The sequence below is a fragment of the Anolis sagrei genome, chromosome 9, assembly GCF_037176765.1.
Source record: "Anolis sagrei isolate rAnoSag1 chromosome 9, rAnoSag1.mat, whole genome shotgun sequence".
NCBI classification, from domain to species: domain Eukaryota; kingdom Metazoa; phylum Chordata; class Lepidosauria; order Squamata; family Dactyloidae; genus Anolis; species Anolis sagrei.
In genome coordinates this window covers 27,711,523-27,733,071 of record NC_090029.1, presented here as the reverse complement: position 1 = coordinate 27,733,071, position 21,549 = coordinate 27,711,523, and the positions used below count along the sequence as shown (strand labels likewise).

Here is a 21,549-nt window from a genome sequence, read left to right as displayed (position 1 = left end):
CCATAAATGCAAGTAAAACAAATGCTGCTTGGGTGAGACAGATTTTTTTTTTACATTACAATTTCAATATGGGGAACTGGCACAAAACAAGTCCCGGTATACAGTTTGGTTAAACAGGGAAAATGGCTTATTTTATTAAAAACAGTAGAACCATTCATTTAAACTGAATGACTAGAGACACTTAGCATGATTTTAGACAGGTATTAAATAGCCACAGCTTCTCGACTGCAGCAGAAGGTGTGGACATTCATACCATTAAAACAAGTCAAGAAAGTTCTCTTCATAAACCAAAATGTCATTAAAAGATAACAAGTTCACAGTATATTAAACACTATACTGCTGAAGGCTGGTAGGTTTTAAAAGGTTTTTTCAAACTCAAAGAAAGCATACAATGTTACTAAAAACAACTTTTTTTCTAGAGAGTGTGGGGTGGGGTGGAGGGGGGGGGGGGGAGACAAGCTAAACCGACCAAAGGAATGTTCCTCCATAAGGAATTATAAATTATGCAATGCGATCCAAGCGTACATCGATTTCTCGGCCACTGATTTTGATGCCATTCATTACTCTACAGGCCTTTTCTGCCGATTCTGGCGAGTCGAATCTGACCGTCCCACAGCCCTTCGATTTTCCATTTTCCATTTTTATTTCTGCAAACATAACATGGCCTGTACAAACAAAAGTAGAGTTCGGTTTAGATTCCAATGCATTGAAAGAAATTCCATGGTTGCTACACATTATCCATTAAATATCCAATATGTAATCATTTAATTGCAAGTTTCAGGCTTCCTGCCTTCAACTGCACAAAGAGATGATGATCTTCTAGACATAGCATGCTGTATAGCAGGCATGGGCAAATTTCAATCCTCCAGATTTTTTGGACTTCAACTCCCACAATTCCTAACAGCAAATTGTGGGAGTTGAAGTCCAAAACATCTGGAGGGCTGAAATTTGCCCATGCCTGTACAGCCACACTGAAAAAACCTCTGGGACCCTATCACTTCAAATCACATGACACTTCAGCTACTTGTTCAGACCCCCATGAGGCTCTTCCTCCAGGGGCAAACAAAAAATGGACAACTTGGAAGTCCCTGAACAGACTCAGAAGTGGAATGGGCAGATCAAAAGACAATCTGGCAAAATGGCACTACGTAAAAGAATCCCCCACCTTGTGTGGAGCAGAACAGACAACTCCACATCTGTATGCTTCTCCGCAATGTCCTGCCTCATGTACAGAGAAAGAATTGTTGGAGGCTACAGACAATGCAATGGTGAGAACCAAGAAGACTTGCCAGGGGCCTATTGTTCTGCATAAGGAGAGGAGTTAGATGTTAAAAGGTTCCCCAAGGATTACAAAATCTGGAAAGCAGTGACAAACATCTCACTCTTCTAGCCTAGTTATTTCTTGTTTGAGATGCAACTACATTCGTGTTTAATACTTACCACACTGGTTGAACTTTTCCTTGAGCTTCTGCCAGGTCAAGTCAAAAGGAAGCTGAAAAGAGAATGAGTAGACAGTATTGAATAAATAACAAAAGGAGAAAAGGCAAGTAAATTCCACTGTTAAATAGGTTTGCTCATATACTTACATTTCTGACAAATATTTGGTTGCCTTTGGAGCCTCCGCGCTCTCTCGCGCCACTCCCCATCGGACCGGGCACAAATCCTCTATCCATGTCAATATTTCTGTCCAGACCAGTTCCCATGGTGGGCCCCATTCGATCAAAAGTGGAACTCATTCGATCCATGCCCATCCCCATGCCGCCCATGCCTCCAGTCATGCTGTTCATGCTGCTTATTCCACTGCCTGCAAAACATACAGATGGAGGGAAAGACAGAGACGCTTAAAAATGAATTCTGATTTTTTTTTATCTTATCAGTAAACAACCTTTGGATTTAGGTTCAGACTGACAGCAAAACTGGTTTTATGGAAATAAGCTTCCCTAAAGTAGACACATTAGTTTCTTGCCTGTTCACATGTGGCACCCACTTTTTCCAGTTAACAGACTATGCTGGTCCACTATCCATTTCACAGATTCCATGCTGTCAATAGTATTAAGGCTGGATTTCCATAATTGACTTTTGAGATAACATTCTATTTGCCTAAATGTGTCCACAGGTGTGCAAGCAGCTGCTTCACTAGTCATATACTGTACATACTTTTGAGTATAAGCCGAGTTTTTCATCCCTTTTTATTTTTATTACATTAATTTTTACTTTATTTATTATTATTACATTTATTATTTTACTCTACTACTATTATTATTACATTTCCATTATCTTACTGTATTATTATTATTATTATTACATTTATTATTTTACTCCCTATTATTCTCAGAAGGATAAATAAGAACATTTACAGTACATTAAAGGTTAGAATAATGATTTAATCAGAGCTGGACAGTCTTATCTTAAACTACAGTTTTATGTAAATATTCAAAAATATTTAACCTACTGATCCCTCCATTAATATAATTTTATAGATATCTGTTATGATTTTGAAATTTACCCGTAGCTGCTGCATTTCCCACCCTCGGCTTATACTCAACATCAATACGTTTTCCCTGGGGTTTTTTGTGGTAAAATTAGGTGCCTTAGCTTATACTCAAGTATATATGGTAAATAAGCTCTCTGTATATTGCCAATGGCTAAAAAGCCCCAAAACACACCGAAATTATCCGGTGTGTTTTGATAGACACTCATTTCAGAGAAAGGCCATAACATGGGGACAAAGTGCTGGCTCTACATCCAAAATAGTCTTACAAGTCACAATAGTGTTCACTCTAAGGTCTTCCTTTAAATATTTATGCAGCTAAATTCAACTATTCTGGATCTGGATGATTCACTTAGCATTGCATCTGCTTTTTTTCAGTAATTTCATTGGTAGTTCCATTGATAACTGAAGCAGTAGCAGAAACCAAGGTCATCTAGGCTAATATGGGGCTACTGAGACCACATAAGTCTTCTCTTGCAGAACTTCTTTGAAGACTTTTCACCAGCAGAAATGCATATAGACTCCTAACTAGCCTACTCACTGTGGGAGCATCATGTTCTCTGCATTTCTGCCTCCCTCTATTTGAAAGAAGTTTCTTAAATTGACATTCTTTTTCTTAGTTGGGTCAGTGTGAGAGGATGAACCCAATTGTCATAGATTGCTCCACCATGCCATCCTGGGAATAAGCACAATGGCTCTCACAAATGTAAAAATGCCAAAGGATAAATCTCTTTCTGTGACCATGGAGGAAAGCTAGAATCATATTCCACCTTATATGTTGGAAATATGTCAATGGAAAGGAGTTACATGTTCCTGACACCATGCAGCACCATGCATATTTGATTTATTTGGCAGGCAAGCATGCATGACAACTTTATGAAATGTCTGCTTATGGACAGATGTTAGATCATCACATAAAGTCAACAGTCATGTAAAACTCTGGATCACTCGTGCTTGTTCCTGAAAGTTCACTCAACTCTGAGTATGCACTAAGTTCATACAAATATTCCACTCTAGCTGGTCTTCAAATGAAGAATTTCCCAACAGGAAACTCTTTAGTGATGAAAGTAACTCTTAAGCACAAGAAACTGAATTAGATGCTACAAGTGCACATCATAACAAACCACTATTTCTTAGTGAAGTTTCATCAAAACTGCAGCCCCATAAACAGAAAAATACAGACTCAATATTCTTCCTGCCACAAACAAGATGTCTGGATCTACTGAGCACAATATTTAAATTCCTTCTGTTCCAGAATGTATATTGGGTTGAAACAGATCAACCTACTCATTCCAGATCCTACTGGGCCCATATTAGAAGCTCCCATTCCTCCTGCAAAACCACCAACCATTGCACCACCTAAACAAGGACAGAAAAAAAAATCAAGTTATATCACTCAGTTTTACTTAAAGCTAAGGAATTCTACCTAATAGCTTTCTTATCCCGAAGTCATTCTCTCTGGAAATCCTACTCATGGAACATACGGTATTCATCCCAAAACAGAAGCAAAACTACAGGAAACTAATGTAACTAGTGATAAATGCATTGACTATCCTGTAAAACAAATAAATGGCTACTAAGTCTTTACGGAAATGTCTCATTACTGATCTCCTTCTCTACTTTGACTAAATCTCAAAAGTAATACAAGAACCCTGTACTCCGCTATCTCCAGAAAAAAAAACACAATACTTTTCACAAACAATTCTTTGGGGGGGGGGGGGTGTTATGAACATGAAGTGACAAGGTTTACTCATGAAAATGGTTTGCTTGCTACATGCTTGAAGTAGAGGTTTACCAAGGGTCATACCCATTCTTCCAAATGAGTCTGCAAAACCACGGTTCATAGCCATGTCACTCCGGCCAAAATCTCTATCGATGCTTCCACCCATTCCTCCACGGAACATTTCTGTAGAAAATAGTACACAGGTTTTCTATAATTTCTCAATGAAGGGAGTTAAACAGAGGGGAAGGAGTAACTGCAAAGTGGCAACAGTGGGGGATTTCTACACATACCAAATTCTACCTTCAGTTCATCTCCAGGAATGAGTCTTTACCATATTTATTAGCCTCTCTAATTGATCCCATTTGTATTTTAAAAGCATGCACATGAATGCAGAGGCAAAACCAGGGATTGTAGCCTATATTTCAGAAAAAGCAAGCCACCTCTGAGCAGTCCATGCTTAATGAGACTCTATGCAATTCATGGACTTGTCATAAGTCAATAGGCAACTTGAAGGCACATACACATTTAACATCAGCTCAAGCTCATGCAAGTGAGAAACTAAGGCTTCCGCTTATCCAGGAAACTGACAGCATTTGCTAGAAACTTAAATGTAGACCAGTGATTCCCAACCTGTGGTCCATGGACCACCAGTGGTACGCAAGAACAAAAATATGGTCCAATGCCTCACCATTACTACACCATTGCCTCAAAACCACGTGGTAACGAGAAAGACTGGTCTTGTGAAACCCTCTTGTCGTGCCGAGGCAATGGGAATGTTGGGAGGAGTGGGGCCGACTACCCAAGAAAGATGATTACTACCACAGCTCTAAATTATTAAATATAGTTTTCTGTGAGCAGATGGTGACTACTGGATGACATATGTTCTGTATGAGAAACCAAAGCTGGTGTGGTGAATCCAATGCAATTTTCTGAATCAGCACCCCAAATAACCAAACCAAATCTAAAGTTGACAAAAAACCGATTTGTAACACTTTTGGTACTAATGTTGGAGAGTGTTCCCTGGTCAAAGTGGTCCTTGGTCAAAAAAAGGTTGGGAATCACTGATGTAGACTATTATATGTCAACACTATACAACCTTAATGTTGAATTAAGTTTTAGGAGATTTCAAATATATTTTAATAATATGGTACATTGCATATCATCCTGACATAATATGTTCCTTATGTATTTTTGCAAAGAATCTATTTGCCCATCTGTTTGTATTTATTTGCCCATCAGAATATACTCTGTATATTCTGAAAAGCAGCTTAGCATTCACATCAAAAATTATATTTCACATTTCGAGTATAAATCCTGACATCAAATTAAAGAGTGTGAAATGGAAAAATATGAAGTGAATTTAAAATATGATATCTAAAGAAAGTATTTACTAAAAAGAGTAAGATATCAGTCAGCTTCTTCTACATCACTTAAGCTTAACTGTAAGGGGGGGGGGGGGGTTATACTGGACTACCATGACAAAAAATAAATAAAACATACGTACATTCTTATTAAACTTACCTCCCATACCGGTTGCCATGCCTCCCATGCCTGTTCCTATGCCACCAGTCATTCCGGTACCAATATTCCCTCTGAAATCATCCACAGTGCCCATTCCTAGAAAAAAATCCTACTCTTGTAACGGCATGAGGTAAATCAACTCAACTTTTAATTTTTAAAAGCCGTATGTCCACATACCTCCCATTCTACTGACTCCTCCAAATCCTCCCATGCTCGCCATTCCTTTCATGCCACCAAATCCACCAACACCTGAAACATAAGCAAAGAGCTTTTCACTAACTTCACAAGGTTTGTGCAGAAACAACAGAAATATAGGAAATATTTACCTGCAGTCATTCTACTCATTCCTCCGAAGCCGGGACCATCAACTCCCATTCCTTGAAAAAATGAGAAGTAATCAGCATATTTCCAGATTATTTATTTACTTCAGTGAAACCGCTTTCAGAAGTATCATTGATGCAATACAGAGAAATGTAGTAAAACCAACACTTTAAAAAAGTTTGAGTCACAGATCCAGAAATATTTCTATTACTATATTGATTTGTTTCACTGTAGGAACCAAGATCCAAAGTGAGTCACAACTTTTTTAAAAAGATAAAATTAAAAAGATAGAAAAAGTAAATATTAAGATAGAATTAATTTAGGGCAATTATTAAACAATGCAGTTAAAACATAATTCAAAAATAAATAAATACTACTAACTAATTCACCAACAATCCTCCACACCACTGGCTCTTTTTTTAAAATATATTTTTAGTATTTTATCATAGTTCAATACATTTGTTATACATTGTTTATTTTACAGCAGATTCATATTATTCAATACAATCTATCATACTTTAACTTTTGACATCTACTGTTATTTTTCTGCTTATACATATTATCTCTCACCACTGTGCCCCCCCCCCCCCCCCCCGCTCTTCCAAGCCACAGCTTTTACATATCATTTGTCCAAAATTTAAATTCTTCTTGTGGAGCTAACTTTCTTTCTTTCTTTTTAAATCCTTTTTCAATAAAATTTCTCCATATTTCATCAAAATCACTTTGTTTCCATATACTTCTTTTAACTTTTAATATGCATGTCAGCTATCATTTATTGCCAATTTCCATATTTCCTTGTACTACTCCTCTATTTGTATATTTATTTCTCTTTTCCAATTCCTTGCTATAAGCAGTCTTGCTTTCGTTAATAAGTTTGTTATCACATCTTTAGCCTCTTTTTTCAATTGTTTATTATTATATAATGATAATAAAGCTATACTAGGACTTCTTTCTATTTTAATGTTCATTATATCCTCTATTTCTCTAAATACTAAGAGAAAAGTGTCTAAGGTGTTATTTTCCTTGAACTCATTTCCCAGACCTTATTATTCAGGCAGCCTGTTAGGTGTTTTGGATTTCAACTCCCACAATTCCTGAGGACCCACAGATTGAGAACCACTGCTCTGGAGCACCCCTTAGCCCAGGCATGGGCAAACCTTGGCCTTCCAGGTGTTTTGGATTTCAACTCCCACAATTCCCCACTGGAAAATGAGTGCAAGAGCCATGGGGCAACCATCAAGAAGGTCCTCCCTCACATCCCTATTGACTCCAAAAACTTGGATGGTGTGCCCTTGCTCTCTCTCTCTCTTGTTCTAAAACGTGATGCCAGGAAATAACATCTTAGGCACCAGGGGAACTTTTCAAGAGATTTACTAATACTAATGGGACAACAACACTAAAGAGGCTGTTTTGAAAAGTTAGAAGTATCTTTGCTTCCAGATTTATCTCTCTCACACACACATTCCAATCCCCTCCTAACCTAAGGTTTGGTATGAACCACAACACATTCAAAGGCAGATTAAACTTCTGAGATTGTGTCCCCTACCCGAAGGCAAAGCACTATGTAAAAAATATACTGACCTCCTGGAGCCACGCTCCCCATTCCTCCTCCTCCCATGCTCAGCTGGGTTGCACTTATGGGCTGCCCACCAGGTCCAAGTCCCATTCCAATGCCACCAAGACCACCTTTAAAAGCAAAATTGTCTCCATAAGGTTTTGGGGGTTGAGGCAACCCTTACAAAAAAAAGAGTTTCAGAAACCAAAAAAAAAAAGTTCACACTTACGGGGCAACTGTGGTGTTTTGCTATCTGCTACACGGAAATCGTCATGAGGAACCGACTTGTCATCCTAACAAGAAAATAGGGTTCAGAACACTGTAATTTGTTTGAGCCCTCACTGACAAAAGTAAATTTTATTTATTTATTATTTATTATTTACCACATTATATCCCACCCTTGTCAACCCCAAAGGGGACTCAGGGCAGCCTTACAAAGGCAACAATTCAATGCCATATATTAATGATTAATAATAATGATAAATGACAACTCACCATTTTAACATGCATTGGTCTATCGAACAGGAACTGTCCATTGAACATTGCTGGGTGTGAAGTCAAGGGGCTTATTTTCCATAAATGGGAAGTGCTAAACCAGACACCTTGAATAAAATACCACCACCCTCCAATATGAACTATACTTTGATCACATTGAAGAATTCTGCAATTTCACTTAAAATGTAAGCAATTTCACTGAACATCAAGTCTTTAAAAACATGTGTTTGGTTTAACAAGACCACCTGCCAATGTGTTTGCGTAATGATTCCCTTAAGATAAAAGATACCATTCTTCAAAGTCATAAACTTTTAAGTTTAAAGGACAAAGTAGTAACATTTTGGATAAGTACAGCATCTTATCCTGTTAAAGAGCAAATTTTCTCGCCAAATTTATTGTCAATTTCTCCCTTCACACAGATCACCAATGTTTCAGAAAATGCCATAAATATTTGTAATACTCAAATTCATCAAGCAGCTAGAAAGCTGTTTTTATCTGCTAAGAATCACATCTACAATCCCAATATCCTCCTTTGTTTAAAAAAGGATACATGTAGTTTTTGTGATGAGGCTAATCAAATGATTACTGCATTTATATAAATTACAAAATATGTTATTAATGCGCACTGATATCAATAGAATGTAACTGATATCAGTGCATAAACGCATTAATTATTCAATTAGCCTCATCGCAAAAACTACACGTGATAGGAAAAAAATAAACACAGATCTGAATTCAGCACAAAAAAACTCTGTAAGAATGGCCTAAAATCATGTCTGATGAAAAAACCTGTTGGCTTGTGGTTAATTAATTATATTGCTATTGGTAAGTAAATACATTAATTGTTTGATTAGTCTCATCGCAAAAACTACACATGATAGAGAAAAAATAAACACAGATCTGAATTTAGTGCACAAAACTGTAAGGATGATCTAAAATTACATATGATGAAAAATGCTTGTTGGCTTGTGTTACACAAATACAATGTGAAATATTCAGACTTTACAGTAGTCCGCTTTAATGTACCATTTGTCATATTTTTAAAAATTGATGTGATGGGAAAAGGGCATATTTAAAATCGGCATAAAATTATTTAGACTGTGCTACTCTCATTTCTGATGATTACAAAAAAGTAATCCTGGCTTGTGTAATGTATTCAACACTAGATACATTTAGAATTGTATCAAGTAAAATATGCACAGTACCAAATATTGTGCACATAGAAGAATTAACCATTATGGTACTTTTGTTGCAAAATTCACCTACATTCAAGCAAACACATAAGTCAAAGCAGCTGGTGGCATACAAAAATCCTTTGAATAATCCCATTTTTCACCCACATTTGATAAAACACTTCAATTCTGTCAGGATACATATTGCCTGAACAGCCTCGATTGGCTGTTCAAAGGTCACTGTTCCCATCCCTCGACTTTTGCCATCCTTGTCTTCTTTAATGTCGGCACGTTTTACAGTTCCAGCAATCATGAACACCTCCTTTAATTTCTTCCAACCAACTTTAAAGTCAAGCTTAAAAAGAAGAGAGAAAGCCTTGAAGGAGACAGACCAACACAGTTCTGCTTCACTAAGAGGCAAAGTTTCTAAAAGAGATTTTAGTATGGGTCCAGATGGCACCTGTATCAAACATTCAATTATATATACAGACACATCAGGTGTTCCAAACTGAAATACGAGTGTCTAAGTTGCCCTTAAATCTTAAATTTCATATATTTTATATTCCAACATATTGTTCTAATGGAAAACAACTTGATTTCCACAGTTAACATTGATAAAAATAAAATTGTATTACTTGACACACAATTCAATATTCTCTAGTTATGGAAGAAGATACAAAAAGGATATGTTGACTATTTACATTAGTTAACGATGACACATAAATCTGCTCATGTAGTTAAGCAGCTCAAAGGAGCTTTAATACAAAGGTTTTCAAGAACTACATAGAAACAGGTACAAAAACATTGGAAATAGGGCACACTCCAGATTAGATAGATGAAACCACCATGTAATACAAATGCAACACGATGAAAGAGTGCAGTTCTTCTCAGCTCAGAGAACCTTTTTTTTACCATGCTAATAAAACATGTTGTTACAATAAGAACATGTGCACCCAGTGCATCTTTTTACTTACATTGGCAACAAAAATGGTGGACCCAAGCCTACCAGCTTGCAGATTGCTGATAATTTCAGGGGGAATGTTTGGATTATTGATAATAGAAGGTGGCAAATTCATCAAGCCAGGTGCTACATCTGGGCCATGTCCTCCTGAGAAGCTTCCACTCCCACGCTGCAAGGCCCTACGGGCGTGCTCCCCATCTGGATCCTGCAACACATTTAATAAGAGAATGTGCAGCTGTTTCTCCCAAATCAGACGCCATCTATGCTGCAACACCTTGTTGAAATTCCCAAATAGACCAGTTAATGTGCTGATCAGTGACAGCAGAAGGCATAAGAACTTCATGTGCACGGAGATCTAGCTTCCTTCAACTTTATTTATTTATTTAGGACTTTTATATCTCGTCCTTTCTCAACCTCCACAGAGGGACTCAGGATGGCTAACCAAGTGGCACCCCATGGCGCCCACATCAAAACATAAATATACAATTAATAGCAATGTAATAATAATATAAAACCGTATAAACAATATAAAACCGTATAAACAATATAAAACCAATATAAAAACAGACAACAAATAGTCAGCGGTCACCGACTTGAATCATTATCCAAGGGTAGTCCATCAGTTCTAAATAAGTTAACACGTCAGTAAATCAGCCTATTCTCCAAAGGCCTCATCCCGTAGCCAGGATTTTACTTGTTTCCAGAAGGTCAAGAGGGATGCAGCAGATCTAATTTCACTCGGGAGGGAGTTCCATAGCTGGGGGGGAGGGGGGGGGACACACACAGAAAAGGCCCTGTCCCTTGTCCCCGCTTGTGACAATGAAGGGACAATGAGCAGGGTCTCCTCAGATGATCTTAGGGCTCTAGGTGGATCGTAGACAAGTAAACTGGGTCAGAAACGTTAAGGGCTTTATAGTCCAAAGCCAGCACTTTGAATTGTGCTCAGAAGCTGATAGGCAGCCAGTAGAGCTGGCGTAACAAGGGTGTTGTGTGCTCCCTGTACCCAGGGACCAACTTTAGAGGTGGCCCTTTTGGATGAGGATTGAGAGTTTGCCCTTTCAACATCACATGCTGTTACCTAGTCTATGGACAAGTAGAAATCTATCAGCCTAACATATTGTTCCAAGAAACTAAATTCAATTTGTTGTGTTAACTGTTTAAAATATTTGCAGAAGATAGAAACATGCGACTGAACCATCAGACAATATATACACACATGACATTGTGGATACAGCTCTCCCTAGGCAGCCAGAGTACAGATCAGAGTAACAGAGCAAGTTCCCCAGGACTTAAAATAGCTATTTGCACAATTACAGATATAACATTGCAGGTAGTTAAGTCATATTTAATTTTCAAATAAAATTAATTGAGCCTTTATCTCCATCTTAACCGACCCCTTGTCAATACAGCACTTTTACCCGAAGTTCTGATTATACAGAAACCTGAGCAATCTTACCAAGTCTGCTGTTTATGTAAGTAATCAATTTTAAATTTGTGAATAACAAGGAAAAAGGATTCATCTTCTTAAAAGAGAAAAGATCCTACTGATGTAACTGCTTATTTTGGAAAGTAACAGTATTATTATTGTGTAAATTATCTTTGAAGGGATTTCATAATGTTTTTTCTCATTTGCAAAAAAATCCATTATTTGCATGACCAACTTACCTCTTTTATGTTCAGTGGTCTTCCGTTAAGGTCATATTTATTCATAGTGTCCATTGCCTTCTTGACAAATTCTTCATCTCTGAATTCAACCACACTGGTGAAAAAGAATAAAAAGTTGGTTTCTTCAGGGGTTTTTGAATGTGCTATCTAAATACATTCTGAAACACTATGGTAGAAACTACTTACCCACAGCCCTGAATTCAGATGAAGGGTTGTCAATGTAGGCGTAGGGAAAAATAAATAAGACTGAATCAATAAGTGCAGTTGTTGCATCAAAATATTGTAAGATTTTAGACAAACAGAACAAAAAATAAGACATTGGGAACAAAGGACAGACGTTCGGAAGGGGGAAGAACAGCACTCAGGTAGCAATGAATGCTACCACTTATCATGTGAAGTATAAGCTTAATTTAGAGTTAGTTTTAAAAATAAAGAAGGTAGAAATTTGGTTTTCTGTGCATGTATTTAATTCAAAATCCTTCCACTTTGTTTTCCTTGAACTAAAACGGAAGTTGGATATGAAAATGACACACAGATGCCATAAACAACTAAAGTGGGTGGGAAGTTAGAACTGGATATATTAAAATATTATTGGGTGATTACCTTGAAGTAAATTGCATATGATTTCCATAAACTGGACTGCAATTATATTGTTTAGCTGTTGTAGATACCTTCACTAGTTTACAAATTTAAAAAGGAACAGTGTGATTTAAAAACGCATGGAATTCTTTAACAGAAATCAAGCAATCTCAATCCTATTTTTTTATTTTCCCCATTGTCTGAACAAAAATAGCATGTAAATAAAAATCTTAAAGAAAAAAATTGGACACCCAACAGGTTTTATTGCTTACGTTTGAGTCAAACCTGCATTTCTCATGTTCGCACAGCAGGCTCAGACTTACTATAGTTTGAACGTTTGACCTTTTTAAGAAGAAAGACACAAAGCAGCTTTAACATTCTTTGCACTGGACTGCCTCTCTCATTGCTGGCATCCACTACCTACCAACCAAGTCCTTCCATTCCATTTTTTTTTAAAAAAATAGACAAGTTCAATAATCCAGAAGTAGTTCTACAACTTTAATCCCAGCAAAATGTATCTTTGCAGTGATTGTTTTCCAATACTCAACTTAAGCACATCTGAACACAACAGAAAACCGAAGAAGGTAAGGTGCTGTTTTAAATGAATTAGGTAAATGCCATTTATTTAAAGTACATATTAAAGGGCGTTCCCCTTGCATCCAGCAACACTCATTTATATAAAAGTTGACACACTTGTATCTGGTACAGAAACCTCAGTCTGTAATAACATCAATGGAAAAAAATGAAACTTACTTTCCAAATACTGGTACAAGCATTATACAAAAGTAAAACTGCTGAGGAACATTAAACCTCAAGCAGATGATTGCCCATGGCACTTACCCTTGATTTGCCTTCTGCATCCTTAAACAGCTCCACGTATGTAACCTCACCAACTACATAAGACATACAAAGGGAAAATACCAAGAGACAATGCATTTAAACACCAGTGTCTTGCTTTGCTGTGTCCCTGTGCACAACTCTACGAAGCAGCACCTATTATTCACCAACAATCAAAACCAGACCAACATACCTCCTGTCAAGGACTATAAAATTTAGCTAATTTTCAGGAATATGCAACAGCCACATTCTCAAAAGCTAAAGAACAACTATATTTAACCTAATTCATACTACAAATCATATTTTGGCCAGTATGATATAGTTGGTGAACAAGTTCAGATATTCAATAGTCCCTTCACCTATCACATAGGACATCAACAATAGCACTTTTCAATGACATTTGTCATCCTGCTCACAACAGCTGTTTTAAGGTGACTGTCTACCTGAATAGCTTCAAAATAGTAGAGGTTGCCTTCAGTAGAATAACCAATTTACAAGAGTCAAAGAATTTCACAAGCCACACACTTTCTAAAGTAAAGTTTCGTTGCGTAAACCCAATCGTATAGTCACGTCACCTTACAACAGATACACCTTGCAGTTAAAAGAACGTTTTCATTTTTAAAAGACCTAGAAACCAAATATATTTGCGTGATTTTGATGCAGTCATTTTCCCAAGTTAATACAAACTAACTTTTGACAGTTTATAAATTGGGATTTCTCCTGCCCAACCTGCCCATGGCATGGTATTTGGGGCATTCAAATAATTCTGTCAAAACTACAACAGTAGTAAAGCGCTTAAAATAGAGCTCCAGACAAACAAGTAATGGCAGAAATGACAATGCAGACAGAAATATTTCCACAGCCAGATTCCACCAAGAAAAATACAGAAACATCTTTTGAAAGACATCCTTTGTGAGTCATACTTTTAAAAAGCACACTAGGTGTAGCGTATATTCAAACTACAACTAGACGTAGCACAGTCCCTTTAAAAGTTCATGGGGCATGTTTATTCTCTAAGCTATCTGCTATCATACTAAAATGGAAGAAGACTGTGGATACATAATTTCTTTTCCCATACCATCCTACAACGCAAGTGTCTCCAGTGAAAGAGAGGGGAAAGGTGGACATATCAAACAGAAGTTGAAAGGGACAAACCAAATTTGTATGAGTTATAGTACTCCAGGCATTTGTGTTTGTCCCATTCCTTTGTGAAGCAGGCTGTAAGGAGTGAGTTACCTTTCTCTCTCATAAGATCTTTAATAGATTGCCATTTCATTTCATATGGGATGTTGCTAATGAATACTCTGTTACGGTTAATGGTTTTCTTTTCACCACTGCCTGAACTCTTCTCCTTTGCATAGGGATGGAACCTATTCCTGTGTCCAAGAGATGGGATTGCCTTCGGTTTGGAAGAATACTTGGATTTCACATGTGAAGTCTCATCCTTTCCAGTTTCATCATTCTCCCTGCAGTTGGAAAATAAAATATTTCTGTTTTGAAAAATACATTTGATACTTCAGAAATATAATTGGGAAAGTCGCAAAGTACCACTGCCCTCCCCCAATGCTATTTAATAATGATTCTGCAACAAACTGGAAAAGGTATTAAGAGTCTTTAAAACGTTTTGCAATTTATCATTGCAATGTCTCCAAAAGAAGGCTTCCTTCTTCGGAAGCTTTTAAACAGAGGCTGGATGGCCATCTGTCAGGGGTGATTTGAATGCAATATTCCTGCTTCTTGGCAGGGGGTTGGAATGGATGGCCTATGAGGTCTCTTCCAACACTTTTGATTTTATGAAAATAGGACTAGATTATGATTTCTATAAAAACAAAGCTTATCATGCCTTAGGGCTCTTCCACACATCCATAAAACCCAGACTATTGAGGCAGAAAATCCCATATCTGCTTTGAACTGGGTTGTCTGAATCCACACTACCATGTATTCCAGTTCAAAGAGGAAAATGTGGGATTTTATTCAGCTGTTTAGGAGCCTTAAAGTAAAGGAATGGAAAGGCCCATTGGTTTAAAAGTAATGATGCAACTTTCTCTTGACCACCACAGATCAGGTCCATCAGGCTTTGTTTCTCTGGTATCCAGAAGCAATACTCAGGTTGAAACATGAAGAAGATAAGAAGCAGTAACAACTCTAAGTGCTTGGCTCCCAGGTCAGCTTCTTTCTGGCTCCACATCAAACTAACAGCATTATAGCTGCATTAAATTTGGCAACTGTATGCCACCATCCCATAACATTCAAAACTTGTGCTAAAGTTTTCACCTTTAAATAAGTGGCTTTTTCTACAGCTGGCCCTCCACATTTGCACATTTGACTTTTGTGGATATGATTATTCACAAATTTGATTGAAGTATTCTATGTGAGCATCTCTAGTTTCTTCAGTGCAACTCTATGGTCAACTTCCCCAGGAAAGGTATTTCTTTTAACCCAAGACCTCTCCAGAAATCTCCAGCATGATTCCATCGTCTGTTTCCAGCAGAAGCCATGTTGGAGGACATAGAAATTCCTAGACAGCCAATCTCTCAGGATATGAATTTTTCCAGGGGTCTTGTGCCTTTAACCCCAATGAATGTGGAGGGCTGGCTGCATTTATTTTATCACAAATAAACAGAACTCCAGTAGCAATCTGGTGTGATCATCTACTGCTGTGTTTGAGAATAGCCTCGCTTATTAAATTTAAGCTTTTCTTAGTAATGCTATTTTTGTTGTTCAGTCACTTCCAACTCTTCGTGACGTCCTGCACCAGCCCACAGTAGAGCTCCCTATCGGCTGTGGCTACCCCCAGTTCCTTCAAGATCAAGACAATCACTTCAAGGATAACATCCATTCATCTCATCCTTGGTTGACCCCTCTTCCTTTTTCCTTCCATTTTCCCCAGCATCATTATCTTCTCCAAGCTTTTCTGTCTTTTCATTATGTGGCCAAAGTACTTCATCTTTGCCGCTAATACCCTTCCCTCCAGTGAACAGCTGAGCATCATTTCCTGGAGTATAGATTGGTTTGAACTTCTTGTGATCCAAGGCACTCTCAGAATTTTCCTCCAACACCACATTTCAAAAGCTTCCATCTTCCTTTACTCAGCCTTCCTTATGGTCCGACTCTCGCATCCACAGGTTACCACAGGTGACTATGGTATTACTACCATAGGAATACCACTGCTTGAACTATGTGGATCTTTGTTGCCAGTGTGATGTAAGACTTGTAAATGTGGCATCTGGCTTTAAAATGTCCTTTAACTTTTCCTCATCGTAAGAGCCACAACTGCTTTTGAGTTGCCATTCCAATTATCCTGTTAGCATGGTGGATAATAATCAAAAGTGACAGGATTTTGAAATTTTTGGCTTGTTGTGGAAGCAAGGATTTAAAATAAAGCTCTTCAGACTCCTTTTCCCCATGATAACTCTTCCAGGAGGGGATTTCCCTTCCGAGGGGCAGATTTCTCTTACTTCCTGTTGTCTCAGTCCCGGTCTTAATTATGAGTCATTTGTAAATTGGATGTCTGTAACTCAGGGACTGCTTATATTTATTAATCTTGTATGTATGTATATGTGTATATAGAGAGAGCTTGTATGTGTCTGTAGATATGTGTGTGTGTGTAGAGAGAGAGCTTGTGTGTGTGCATCTCTACATAGCAACAAAAGTCAATGTTTGTATGTTTGTATTTTCCAAGATGCCCCAACTTTCAAACAGTACTGTAACTCCCACCAACAACAGGAGTTACATTAACCCATAACCCCCTTAGGGTTCTGATGGGGTGGGGTGGGGGGGCCCTGGATGATGGGAGTTGCAGTACCTTGACCCACATCCAGAGAGTACTGCGAACCCCATGAGCCATGGATCTGGACTAAACTTGGCACTAAACTTGGCCCAAGACTCACTTTATGCCCTAGTTAGTTTTCGGGGAGAAGATTCCACATTGGGGGGGGGGGGGGTTTACATTGTGGTTGGACATGTACCAAACTTGGACATATACAAGCTCGTATATATTATGTATATGTGTGTGCTTGTCTATACATAGAGAGAGTGAAGAGGGGGCAGCCAGGAAGTCACAGCTCAATCGTGTCTCCTGCAACATCACTCGGGAGCCCCTCAATATATATAAAATAAAAATATATAGAAACAAGAAAATTGTAATTTAATAATAATAATACTAATATATTATATATGATATAAATAACACCACAAAGACTAAGATCTTCTGGGGAGGCCCTGCTATTGGTCCCGCCACCGTCACATGTGTGTTTGGCAGGGATGAGACAGGGCCTTCTCAGCGATTGCCCCCTGGCTATGGAACTCCTTTTCTGGTGAGACTAGATCAGCCTCCTCCCTCCTGTCCTTCAGAAAGATGGTAAACACCTGGCTATGGGACCAAGCCTTTGGGGCAGTGCAATGAGGCAATAATAGGAAACCTACTCCGCTGACGGAAGCCAGCATGATCTCTTGAGATGGTTTTAAACAGCCGATTTTAAAGTAGATATAAGTGATTTTAATGTTTTAGTATATTTATAGGTTTATGTCCAGGCATGGAATGATGGCCGTATATATGCTGTGCTCTTGAGTCCCCTGTGGGGTGAGAAGGGCAGAATATAAATGTTTTGAATAAATAAATTTTATCCTGTTGATTGAAAATTGTTTGTATTTGAGTTTGGGCATTGAATGTTTGCCTTTTGTGTGTGTGTGTGTGTGTTTAAACCGCCTTGAGTCTCCTTGGAGAGAAGAGGGCGGTCTATAAATAAAGTTTGATTATTATATTATATGTTTTATTATTGTATATTTTAAGTTGTAATGTTTTTGATTGTGAGCCACTTTGACTCTCTGTATGGAGAGATAAAGCGGGATATACATTATTTTTATATATATATATATATATATATATACACACACACACACACACACACACACCCAAAATGGCCTTCCTCCTGTTGTTTTGCCCTTGTTTTTAACTAGGAATTGTAAGTTGGAAGTTTGTAACTCGGGGGTTGACTATATGTGTGTGTGTGTGTGTGTGTGTGTGTATATATATATATATATATATATACTAGCTGTCCTTTGCCATGTGTTGCTGTGGCCCAGTCTGTGTATATGTGTTTGGTGTTTGTATATATATGTGTATATGTGTGTGTGTATATATGTGTGTGTTTGTGTATATATGTGGTTTTGGACATGCGTTGTAATGTAATTTTTGTTTTTAGGCTTTTAAGTCTCTTCTGCTGTGTTTTTATGAGTGATGGTCACTCATTGGGCTGATAGGTGTCTTGTGTCCACATTTGGTGTCAATTCATCCAGTGGTTTTTGAGTTAGGTTAATCCCACAAATGAACATATTATATGTGTGTGTGTGTCTATATATATGTGTATATAATTTTTTAAATTTGCTTTTTAATTCTATTTTAATATTTATTTATTAAGTGTACATTGTGCTTTAAGGCATCGAATCGTTGCCTGTATGAAAACCCAGGACATCAGGCATGCCCCAACTCTGGCAGTCTTTAAGGAGGAGCCTGAAAACGTGGTTGTTCCAGTGTGCCTTCCCAGAATAAGGAAAGCTTTCAGCAATATGCCCTCAAAATGCACTTTACTACTGGCTCAGGATTGACAGCGTTCCCTCATCTCTCTTTGAAAACCCTATACCAGTTATATCCGACCTTGTTCATGCCCAGCGTTTATTTTTTAATTTTTAAACTATTACATTTGGCCCGGTTATAGGTTTTTTAAATTTTTGCGTGTTACTGTTTATTGGTTATTGTTTATATGTGATTTATATTAATTGTATTGTATTTTTGCTGTTTGTTGTTCTTGTTTTATTGCTTTTATTTATTGACTAGCTGTACCCGCCACGCATTGCTGTGGCCAACCTTCCCTCCCTCTTTCCTTCCTTCATTAGGAAGAACTTCCTGACTGTGAGAGCCGTTCAGCAGTGGAACTCTCTGCCCCGGAGTGTGGTGGAGGCTCCTTCTTTGGAAGCTTTTAAGCAGAGGCTGGATGGCCATCTGTCAGGGGAGATTTGAATGCAATATTCCTGCTTCTTGGCAGAATGGGGTTGGACTGGATGGCCCATGAGGTCTCTTCCAACTCTTTGATTCTATGATTCCTTCCCTCTTCTTCCTTCCTTCTCTACCTGTTTCTTTTCTCACTTCCTTTGCTCTTTGGTTTCATCCTTCCTTGTCTCTTTCCTTCCTTCCCTCTGTCTCTCTTTCGTTCCTTCTCCCCTTCCTTCCCTAGTTCACTTTTTTATTTCATTTTCTCCCTCCTTCTCCCTTCTTTCCCCCTTTCTCTCTTTCCCTCTTTCTCCTTCCTACCTTCTCTACCTTTCTTTCTTTCCTTCTCTCCTTCCCTCATTTCCCTTCTTCTCTACCCTTCTTTCTTTCCTTCCTCCTCTCCTTCCCTCTTTCTCTCCCTACTTCTTTCCCCTTCTTTCTTTCCTTCCTTCCTCCTTTCTGTGTATGTTTTGTGTGTATATGCATATATGTGTGTATATATGTGAGTTTGTGTATATATGTGTGTATGGTTTTGCGTGTGCGTTGTAATGTATTTTTTTTACTTTTAAAGTCTCTTCTGCTGTGTTTTTCCGTGTTTTTATGAGTGATGGTCATGGGAGAAATGTGTGCCAAGTTTGGTTCAATTCAATCGTTGGTGGGGTTCAAAATGCTCTGTGATTGTAGTTGGACTATAAATCCCAGCAACTACAACTCCCAAATGACAAAATCAATTTTTGTGTGAAGGACATACATTGGGTTTGGTTGTCTTGTGTACAAATTTGGTGTCAATTCCCCCAGTGGTTTCTGAGATCTGTTAATCCCACAAACTAACATTACATTTTTATTTATATAGATAAATGTACTGCTGGGCTTGGCCTCATATAAGCCGCTCCTAGTCCCTTGGGAAGATTGTAGCGGGGAAAAAATAAAGTTTTATATTAGTATTATTATTTTTATTATTATCATTAAAGCCGCCTTGAGCCCCCTCTGGAATGAGAAAGGCTATCAGAAATGTTGTATACAAATTTTATATATATATATATATATATATATATATATATATATATACACACACACACACACACACACACACACACATACATAATACAAACACACACACACACACACACAGACGAGTAAGTAGTCTGGTGAGTGGCTCAATAGCAGCGGTCGATGAAGAAGAACAAGCATGTCCTGCCTTGGGGAGGAAACAAAGGCCTACAGAAGCCTGAAGCGGCCTCCATTCCGCACACACCCCTCAGCGATTCCTAATCGAGGAAACTGCCGGGCCAAACCCTTTCCCTCGCTGGAAAGGCACAGGCCCCAACCGCGGCCTACTCAGCCCCCGCATCCCCGGCCTCAGGTAGCCACTCCATCCGCCCACCCCCCCCCCCCGCACACACGTTTTCACCCCATTGGCGTCGCCCCCGCTCTCGTTCATGGCCGCTCCGCCGGCTTCGTCGTGGTCGTTGGGGGTTGTCTCTTCGGCCTCCCTCAAGGGCGCCGCAGTTGCCGCCTCGAACTTGTCGCCTTCCGCCATTTCCTCGCCTGGATTTGAAACAAGGCCGCTCGGCCGCCGCCTCTTTCTCCTCTCACAGACTCCGCACCGGCTGCCCTCCGCTCTCGCGAGAACGGGTAGAAATGGCGCCCAGAGCGGGAAGAGGCTGCCGCCCCGCCCACCTCGAACTGCCCAGTTGCCATGGCGACAGCTACTCTAGCTCTGGAGGGAGGCCTTCCCATAGAAAGACACTGAGGTCCTTTCCACACAACTGAATAAAATGCACATTGAACAGGATTATATTGCAGTGTGGACTTAGGCGCCTTCCACACAGCTGTATATCATAGAATCATAGAATCAAAGAGTTGGAAGAGACCTCATGGGCCATCCAGTCCAACCCCATTCTGCCAAGAAGCAGGAATATTGCACTCAAATCACCCCTGACAGATGGCCATCCAGCCTCTGTTTAAAAGCTTCCAAAGAAGGAGCCTCCACCACACTCCGGGGCAGAGAGTTCCACTGCTGAACGGCTCTCACAGTCAGGAAGTTCTTCCTCATGTTCAGATGGAATCTCCTTTCTTGTAGTTTGAAGCCATTGTTCCATGTCCTAGTCTCCAAGGAAGCAGAAAACAAGCTTGCTCCCTCCTCCATGTGGCTTCCTCTCACATATTGATACATGGCTATCATATCTCCTCTCAGCCTTCTCTACTTCAGGCTAAACATGCCCAGCTCCTTAAGCCGC

General features: G+C 38.8%; 1 protein-coding gene across 1 annotated transcript; it reads right to left on the bottom strand.

Moving 5' to 3' along the window:
* Positions 1-104: 104 nt before the first annotated feature.
* MYEF2 (myelin expression factor 2) lies at positions 105-20,955 on the bottom strand. The gene is made up of 18 exons (XM_060755301.2): positions 20,713-20,955; positions 14,557-14,786; positions 13,324-13,376; positions 12,091-12,098; positions 11,905-11,998; positions 10,253-10,444; positions 9,480-9,633; positions 8,107-8,156; positions 7,841-7,904; positions 7,638-7,742; positions 6,062-6,112; positions 5,913-5,984; positions 5,736-5,831; positions 4,299-4,397; positions 3,779-3,850; positions 1,587-1,804; positions 1,441-1,492; positions 105-665 (listed from the first exon to the last, which is right to left on the bottom strand). The coding sequence occupies exons 1-18, from the start codon at positions 20,847-20,849 to the stop codon at positions 502-504; spliced, it is 1,911 nt and encodes a 636-aa protein (XP_060611284.1). The 5' UTR covers positions 20,850-20,955; the 3' UTR covers positions 105-501.
* Between the last annotated feature and the right edge of the window lie 594 nt (positions 20,956-21,549).